The 8,955-nt window shown below is 32.9% G+C and overlaps 1 protein-coding gene across 2 annotated transcripts; it reads left to right on the plus strand.

Moving 5' to 3' along the window:
- The first annotated feature begins 4,491 nt into the window (after positions 1-4,491).
- On the plus strand, positions 4,492-7,823 carry LOC104119783 (agamous-like MADS-box protein AGL66). 2 transcript variants are annotated; one of them, XM_009631365.4, is made up of 11 exons: positions 4,492-5,065; positions 5,185-5,238; positions 5,428-5,443; positions 5,552-5,613; positions 5,726-5,756; positions 5,889-5,950; positions 6,110-6,209; positions 6,324-6,380; positions 6,471-6,637; positions 6,722-6,921; positions 7,571-7,823. In XM_009631365.4, the coding sequence occupies exons 1-11, from the start codon at positions 4,881-4,883 to the stop codon at positions 7,663-7,665; spliced, it is 1,029 nt and encodes a 342-aa protein (XP_009629660.1). In that variant the 5' UTR covers positions 4,492-4,880; the 3' UTR covers positions 7,666-7,823. The 2 variants fall into 2 exon arrangements, with proteins under 2 accessions (XP_009629660.1, XP_009629661.1); XM_009631366.4 differs by having other exon boundaries at positions 4,497-5,065; positions 5,729-5,756.
- The last annotated feature ends 1,132 nt before the right edge of the window (positions 7,824-8,955 follow it).

The following is an 8,955-nucleotide window of genomic DNA, read 5'->3' on the forward strand; positions in this document are numbered from 1 at the left end:
ATTTGTTTGATAATGCGAAACACATTCTCTAGTGCTTCTTTTGGTGCCAAAAGGTGATCTTTTATTTTAAAAAGTGATCAAATGAGCGAATGTTCTAACAGATAAACTCCGTCCTGATTTTACTGTCGTCATTTTGAAGTTAAGTATACTTTTTTTTCATTTTGGTCATGGCTTATAATTTTATGTACTGAAAAAAATAATGAGAATATAAAGAAACATAGTTCCGAGGGTCGGACTTGCCCTTTCATCATTCACTCAATTCTTAAAGAGAACAAACGAGTGCGTCTTTTGTCTAATTATGTGGATCAGATGATACATAATTTTAAGAGACAAATGAAGCAGCTTTTTAACTTTCTTACAATGGTAATAGGGAAGTACGTAAGCGAAATCCAATCAGGTACATTTAAACCAGTGCAGTAAGTTCAGTTGTGAACTCTTGGTTTTAATGTGTTATCCCTTGAGAACAAATGAATTGATTCATTAAGGTGAAAAATACTGTGCAAATAAAATACTATAAATGAGGGGAATTTTCACAAAGATCAACTTCTTCTTTTTTTTTTCGTGTATGGGTCAAAATCTATCTTTAGATTATTTAAGCCAAGATAGTACTAGAGAAAAAGTTCACAAGCCGTCGTTTGTCGAAATAGCCCAAGAAGCGGCGAAATCTATGGTCGAAGAATCAACAGGGGCCGAAGTCGAAGAGTCAACAAAGGTCGAGGCCGAGTACCTTTGACAGAGTTATAACGGCTAGTTTCAAAATAGGATATTAAAGAGAATATTCTAGTGGATATTCTCTACACTTGTACTATTACGGTTTCTTAGGAGTATGTTCCCCATAAATAGAAAAAGACATAATGATAGAGGACATGTGATATTCATTTGTAAAAAACACACTTTGACTTGAGAAAGAGAATCAAATTTCATTTGCTAAGATACAAACATCACATTTTCACTAAGATTCTTGTCTATACTTTTCCACTAGATCCGAGAATAACCCAAATATTCAAGGGATTGACTATCATTCATCATTGTCAGAAAGAACATCCACTTATTCCATCCTTTCTTAGGTGACTCATTCATTTTTATTTACTTAAATGTCATTTATTGCTATTCATTGATATTGAATGCTATATTATTGCTTCTGATTTCTAGAATATTTATTGTATACCACCGTCGTTGTCCGATCGTATCTACGTAGTATTTGTTGCTTCTTTAAAAACTCCATCTAGGAATATTATTGTTAGCTAATATTAACCCTTATTAATATAAGTTTAATTATTTTAATCAAGATCTATATTTTTTGATAAAACGGTATTGTTTTCCTAAACGCATATCTATAGTTCCTTTTTTTTTTTTGAGAAACGCATATCTATAGTTCACAAATTAAATACTTTTAGATATTGATAGAATTCTTTCAACTAACTTCACTAATCAGAGGCGGATCTAGAATTTGAAGGTGGCGGGTGCCATAATTTCCTTTAATGTAAACCTTATAATAATTAATATAGGGTTTGTTCGGAACGCTTGTTCAGTTTATTTTTTTTTAGTTTATTCGGGCAATTTAAGTGGCATTTTTTATTTGCAAATATGAAAATTACATTTCTATCGCATACCCTACTTGTGGGATTTCACTGGATATGTTGTTATTATTGTTGTTAAATAAAAATTACATCTCAGATATCAACAAGCAAATACAATTAGCATTTTAAAGAAGGAATCACACCTTCATTATTAACAATACAAGTAAAATCAATATTTTCAATTGGGAACTACATCTTTTTTGTATGTTAGAATAAATTTGCACAAGTAAAATAACATCTTCAATAAGGAAATTTCACCAATCAGAATAAGAATAATAAAAAAATATCTTCAATAGATAAATTGTACCCCAAGAGTAAATGCAAAATTAGATAAACTACAAGATTCCAAAAAGTAAAATAATAAATCTCATATTTTTCTAGGCTATACTTGCGAAATATTCATCATAATTTAATAGTAAAGGGATTTAAGTTGTATTTAACAATTATAGAATAGTACAAATTTTTATGTTATAATAAAAAATTATTTAAATTAAATTTGATCTCAATCCAAATTTCCTATCAAGACCCAAAATTTTTGATTTTGAAAGAAAAAAATTAAAAGATGAGATTAAGAGAGATACTTATTTTATGAAATTTTAAATTTTGGAGACTCTTTTTTGAGTGATCTTATTAAAGATCACAGATAAAATAATAGAATATAGAAAAAAAATATTAAAAAATAATAATAAACGATAAATAGAAAATTAGGAGGTAGCTAAAAAGGAAAATGATTGGGACAAAGGAAATAAAAAGCACAACGAAAAGGGAAAGTCAGATAAGGTTCAAGATAAATTCGAACTTGAATTTTACACACGAGAAAAACTTTAAAATATATCTATCGGCCATAGCATATTTGTCTAGTTTGCTACTGAGGGTGACGGGATCAAATATTTAACCTCGTTTAAGAAAACTTCTATAAAAATATATGATAATTTTACCAACATAGCAACCCATCCTACGGGGTGGATCCGCCACTGTCACTAATTATTGTATAACCTTACCAGCCACTAGCCTTATTATATAGAATCTTTTTGGTGAAAACAGCCCCAACCCGTTTCATTTGGCATACCTTTTAGCAGGAAATTGACTAGAGAGGACAAGAGAGTTAATAACCAATGAAAAGAAAAATTGATTCTATTTTGTATGTCCCTTTCATGTTGTTTTAACTAAATAATGTGAGCATCAACGGGCATGGTGGATTTGAAATTTCTCTAATCATTTTAGGGGAATCAAAAAAAAATTGATAAAAATATTTTCAATAGTCTTTAACTGTAAATATTAGTAATTAGGAGACTTATGGGTTTCTCTTTCGCGGAAGCGAATCTGTACCGATCGTTGGTAATCCTTACGAAATGGATGAATCTCCTTGCCCATAACCTAAAAATCCAGTAGATGCAGAAAACTCCTCCAAACTCTAGCCATTTTATTATGATAGTAAAACCATTAATTATTAACACCTATAATGATGTTTATATAGACTAGCTCTAGTATTGTACGTGAAGAAACAATCAATGGACTTATGGTCCATCTAACACCCGTTATAGGTGGACCGACTCAATAATATTTTTCAATAATACCTCTTTAAGATAATTTATTTAGCATGAATTTAAATTAATGGAATCAATAAATAAATTTCAGTTTTAAATTAAAAATGAAAAAATAAAAACTAAACAATGGTAAGCGCAGAAAAGGAGATAGGGAGAGAGAGGAAAAGGAGGAGAAAGGCACACATGCAGGGCAACTGTGGGAATAAGAGAGCTAACAGCTAAGTTTGAAGGGTGTGAAGGAATCAAGGAAACATAGGACACGTCTTTGCCTTACTTTTAAAAGGGGTATCCACCTCGGTTTTATCACCCTCTCAACTGAATCACACTACTCATTGGGAATTTGGTGCCCGACTGCCCGCAAGTTGGATCCACTCCACATTTTCTAACCTGCGAACGTTTCTTTCTTTTCTCATACTCACCTTATATACGTGCTCTCTTTCTCTTTGTAATTTTTCTTTGCTGTTGCGCATCTTGGGAATTACTACTACTACTACCTACATATATTGACGGTTCGACTATATTGTAAATAAAAGTTGACCAATTACTGGTTTAATTAAGGACTTAGATTTTTTTTGATAAATATGGTATACTTGTCTTTTAATAACTCCAACGTCAACCTTCACTATTGGCACAGCATGAATTGATAATGGACAAATATTATAGCTAAACAGAAAAATTCATCGTTAATCTTATTAACGACGAATTAGTGGCAGTTTATCGGAAAATTCTGCTAGCAACGAATGATTTAACGATAGATTAACGATAAAATTCGTAATTAATTTTAATTTTTATACTGATTTCTATTTAATCGGACTTGACAAAAAGACTGATTTTATGTAGATAATTAGACCGAGAATACGAAGTGCTAAAGCAAAGAAGGGTGTGGCCGGTGGAGAAATGTTAGACTACATCAATCGAATAACTTCTTTTAACATGGTGTGATACTATTGTTAATAATAATACAAAATTAACGTGATTAAAAGGTTTTTTTTACGTATTTTATATGTATTCCAATATAGGCATTTGTTCTGACATTCTATAATCTTTTCCTCGAACCAAATACTACATGGTCAACCACTTAAATTATTGTTTTATTTAACGATTAGCTACGTACCACTCATATTATTCCCTCAGCCATTACGAACATCTCTACAGAAAGCAGCATCAACTCATTTATTTACTGCTGAATAATTCCAAGTAACTTGCTTATCTAATTATAACTTCAAAGTCTTTTGTTTAAATCCAAATTAAGTCTCCTACTCATAGGCCAGAGAAGTTAAGAAAGTTAGAATAGTAGAAAGTAAAATTGCTTACCTTCTGTACTAGACTAGAGACTCTCTCTCAAACAACCACCTTTTAAGAGGCGCCGAGAATACACCGCCATCTCTTATTTCTGCGGCTAACTTAGTGTTGTCATCTTTTCTGGAGTGGCCTAATGTTGCCAAATCCAGTTGTTATATTTCCTTCCTTTTCCTCCCTTTTGTACATTTCTTTTCCTCTCTGTCTTCTTTACTTAATTCCCCAACCTCCACCATCTCTCTTCTTATTGCATTTTGTATTTTTTTTTTCTCCGCACAACAAGGTCCTATAGCTAGAGTACTATATTTATTTATTATTTGAGTTGGTACCCAAAAATATCTTTCAGGTTTCTTTGAAAGAGACATATACAAGACTTGTAAATTCATAGTACAAACTTCTATATTTAGCATCCTTACCTAAAAAGGTGTGGGGATAGTAGTTCTACAGAATAATAATGGGGAGAGTAAAGCTTCAGATCAAAAAAATAGAGAATACAACAAATAGGCAAGTCACTTTCTCTAAAAGAAGGAATGGTCTTATCAAGAAAGCTTATGAACTTTCTGTCCTTTGTGATGTTGATGTTGCCCTTATTATGTTCTCTCCTTCTGGTAGAATTAGTACTTTTTCTGGAAATAAAAGGTTTGTATAAAATTTCCCTTTTAGTTTTCAAGAATCAATTTCTCTATTTCAACTAAATAATCATTTTATATTTTTCTTTTTTTCTTTCTTTCTAATTGGGGTGTTTTTATTTATAACAGCATTGAAGATATTATGGCACGTTATGTTAATCTCCCCGAACATGATCGAGGACGGTAAGGGAACCATTTCAAAATTTTATTTTAGTTTAACCATTTCGTATTTGAAATTCATTGATTCGACTTCAAGTAGAATAAATTCCCCTCTCTTCTTTACATACACCGAAATATTTGTCTTCTCCTTTCTTGAGCTCATATTGATATGTTTTTCTTTTATCTTGTTTGTACGTGCTTTCTGTTGTAAAGTTTACACAACCAAGAGGTACGAATTGTTGGTTTTTGTTTGTTAGTTTGTTTTTTTGCCTTTTTGCCTTTTTCTTTTAAATGAACTACATTTTTTTTTCTTTGTTTCTTAATATGAATTTTGCAGCATCTCCAAAGGGCTATTGCTAAGCTAAAATGTGAAACAGATCGAACGTATCAAGCAGCCAGGTTCAAATAACCTTCAAGATTTCTCTAGCTTGTAGTATATATGAAATTAATGCATTTTTTAAAATAGCTTCTCCTTTTGAAATAGTAATAATTTTCCTTCTTGTATGTGAAGCAGCCCAGCGAGCGTTGATTCCCAAATAGAGGTATGCAGGAAATACCCTAAGCCCTTGAGTCCTATATATAATTGCTTCAATGCTAATCAGATGATTGGAACGTTTTTAGCTTTAATTTAATTTGAGATTTACTTCTCTCATGTTTTATTAAAACTGGTTCAGGAATTTCAACAAGAAATTCTTAAATACAAGACTCAACTAGAAGACATGGATAGGCGACTAAGGTAAATGGCTAACAATAATTTTTTTCCTTAAATCACGTTATTAAGTTATATATATACTGGCAGTACAAAATTTCAAACTAACATGTTATGTACTGAAGCATAATTAAAAGACTTTTACTACCAAAATTGGAGTGAAGTAAAAATTTTACAATTTTACAGAATGTATGAAGGAGATTTGTGCGAAATCACCACAGTATGTGAGGCACAATATAGGGAAGAAATACTCCAAGAAACACTAAAGCAAGTTCAAGCTCGAAAAGTAAGTTATCAAGTTATAAATTTGCTGTGATCATTATGAAGTTGTTCTCTTAATTAGTTTGTTTATAAGCCATTTAATCGAACTTACGTTCTATTTTTTGATGGAACGACGCAGCACGTATTGGAGGAAACATATAGCTCTCCCCAAAGACAAACCGCTCCACAGCCACAGGTAAGTTGAAACTTTCTCTTGTTCAGTTACAAATAACTTTGACATGTCTGAGAACAAAGTAATTGAACCTTGTGTTTTGGTAATTTTTAGATGGATTTTGCATCACAGAATGTGAACGTGGTGAATAATGTGGCAACAAGTGATTCAATTCCAAATACTAGTTCAAATACATTCATGGATTGGGTTCCACGCTCACAAAGAGATCCTCACGTCCAAATTCTGAATTTTCTTGATTCCAATGGGCTTCTTCCCTTCAGGTACTTTTTTTTTCTTCTAAATGGTGGTCCTTTTCACTGGTTTTTTAAATTTATATTGAGATTTGAGGCTTTGTTGGGGTGCAGAGACGAAGCTGATCAACGCATGGAAAACATGTTACCACCATCTTTAACTCAACTTCACACTCCAAATGTCTCTGCAGTAGTAACAGATCATCTGAGTCCACCAAATAATCGATTTGAAAATGATCCACCACGTCCAACGTCCTCGTTTGAAGGCATCATTGATGTCAATAATGCTCCGTGGCCACCATTGTATCCAACAGGTTAATATCTTTTACACTTAGTATATTGTTGAGCCATAAGTACAAAATGTTCTTAGATAGTACTAAGGATCTCGATTCAAACTAAATTCATTGAAGCAGAGGTACTTCTTTAGAATCTAATCCAGAACTGAGAAATTTTTTATATAGGTAGGATTTCAGTGTGTTTTGTTAGCAGACTTCTTTAGTGAGGGAGAGGGCGCCACACCTCACCATTTAGCTCGTCCCCCTAGTTCAAGTTTTTCAACTTCTGTAAGAAACTTATTCTTACTCGGTGCTTACACCAAATCACATCAGTTAACCATATGTAAGTGATAGAACAAAAGTCATATGTTTATTAGTTTGATGTATACACTGGGCGTGGTAATGTTTTCGCCTCTAGGTGTGTGATCCATTGATGATGAGTTGCAAACTGGCCTCCTTAACAAGTTAATTACCATGTTTCTAGGCTTTTTAGACACCTTTTCCTCCAAAACCTGTCATATTATGTAACCTTTAAATAGAATACGTTTGATGTAGCCTTTAAATAGCTAGAAAACGTTTGATCCTATCTTGAGAAAAAGATAATTGCATGAAAGTAAAAGTTGAAGGATTCAGTTTTAGAAAGGAGTATGATTTTGCATTGATATATACTGCTTAAATTTGTTGACAGGAAATGATCCCTTTCCTGAGGCACAACCCAGAGAACGAGCACTCCTTGAACTCTTCTTGTCTCAACTCACTCCGGTGAACCAAGATCACCTATAAGGAATCATTGTTGTGCTATATTTAGATTTGTTCTTTCTGTTCCCTTTTGATATCGCTGCTATTTGCAATATTACTAGATTAGAAAATTTCTCTGTCATACTATCCTATCGCGATTTACTGAAACTCGTCAATAAATATAGTGTTCTTGCTGCCCCAAACTCCCCTATAACAAATTTCCTAGAAACATTCAAAGGTGTGGCTTAGCGATCAATGAAGTGGACGAGAACAGGTCTTCAAAAAACACTAGATGGTTTATTTTCATCTACTATCCAAGCCTTGGTGAATAGAATTACCTGGTATCTATTGCTGGTTGGAGAGGCAGCAGGTATCTTGTGAAATTAGTCGAGGTGCGCGCAAGCACCACGGTTATAAAAAATAAAAATCCTAGAACAAGCCAAGAGTTGGTTTTACAAAGCCATTCTATTAAGCTGGCTTAAAATGTCATTCTTTGGGCAATCAAGTTGTATCCAGTTCCTGGGATTTAAGATTCTACAAGCTAAAAGTAATTAGTAGCCTAGCCCATAATGAAACAAGATACTTAAAGTTGCAGTGGCATAGAAAGGATAAGGATTAAGGTTCTCCGTTTCTTAGTAAGCCCACAATGTGATAAAAAGTCAACACTGCAAGCTTAATGTGTATTCCTATGCTCACTGTTGTGTTCTTTTCTAGTTTGGTTAAAACAACCACAACCTTCTTGAATTAAACCAGAATGGAAATATCTGCTTCTTAAACTCTCTGGCTTGAAATTGAACCTAATAATGCAGCCATGCAACTTTGGCCAGAGCAAATTTTAGACCAAAGTAAAATGACTCGGTATTATCCACAACGTCAGCTCGATCTAATGCTTCTCTACTTTATTATTAGTAATAAAGATGATTCTTCTCCACAACAACAACTAGGCCTCATTCCTAAACAAGTTAGGGTCGGCCTCAGTTATATGAATCCTCATTTCTTTTCATAAGCTCAACTCATATCATCATCATACCGACTGGTGACTACTATTAATTTATTTATATCAGAAACAACTTGTTAAAGGACCACCATACCAACAGTATGAGCCCTCTGATTCTCCTTTTGTATCAGCATCATATCTTCCACTGTAGCTTACTTCAACTCTAAAGTCCCAGCAGTCTTTTTCTTAGATTTTTCTGTATCCTCCTCTGAAATTGATTAAAATAATTAATCATTCTATTAAAGAAAATTACTACGTTAACAGTTAATGGTATTGTATTACATAGGTGTGAAGCAGGTCATTCAGATTAACTAGCACATTGTAGAGATTGAATTTAA

This window comes from Nicotiana tomentosiformis, chromosome 4, assembly GCF_000390325.3.
Source record: "Nicotiana tomentosiformis chromosome 4, ASM39032v3, whole genome shotgun sequence".
In the NCBI taxonomy this organism is placed as follows: domain Eukaryota; kingdom Viridiplantae; phylum Streptophyta; class Magnoliopsida; order Solanales; family Solanaceae; genus Nicotiana; species Nicotiana tomentosiformis.

What these genes read in the sequence shown, in the direction of transcription:
- LOC104119783 (XM_009631365.4), top strand. Translation starts at nt 4,881, where the DNA reads ATGGGGAGAGTAAAGCTTCAGATCAAAAAAATAGAGAATACAACAAAT. An exon ending in AGCAAGTTCAAGCTCGAAAA is followed by an intron (nt 6,210 to 6,323) that starts GTAAGTTATCAA and finishes GGAACGACGCAG; the next exon opens with CACGTATTGGAGGAAACATA. An exon ending in AATGGGCTTCTTCCCTTCAG is followed by an intron (nt 6,638 to 6,721) that starts GTACTTTTTTTT and finishes GTTGGGGTGCAG; the next exon opens with AGACGAAGCTGATCAACGCA.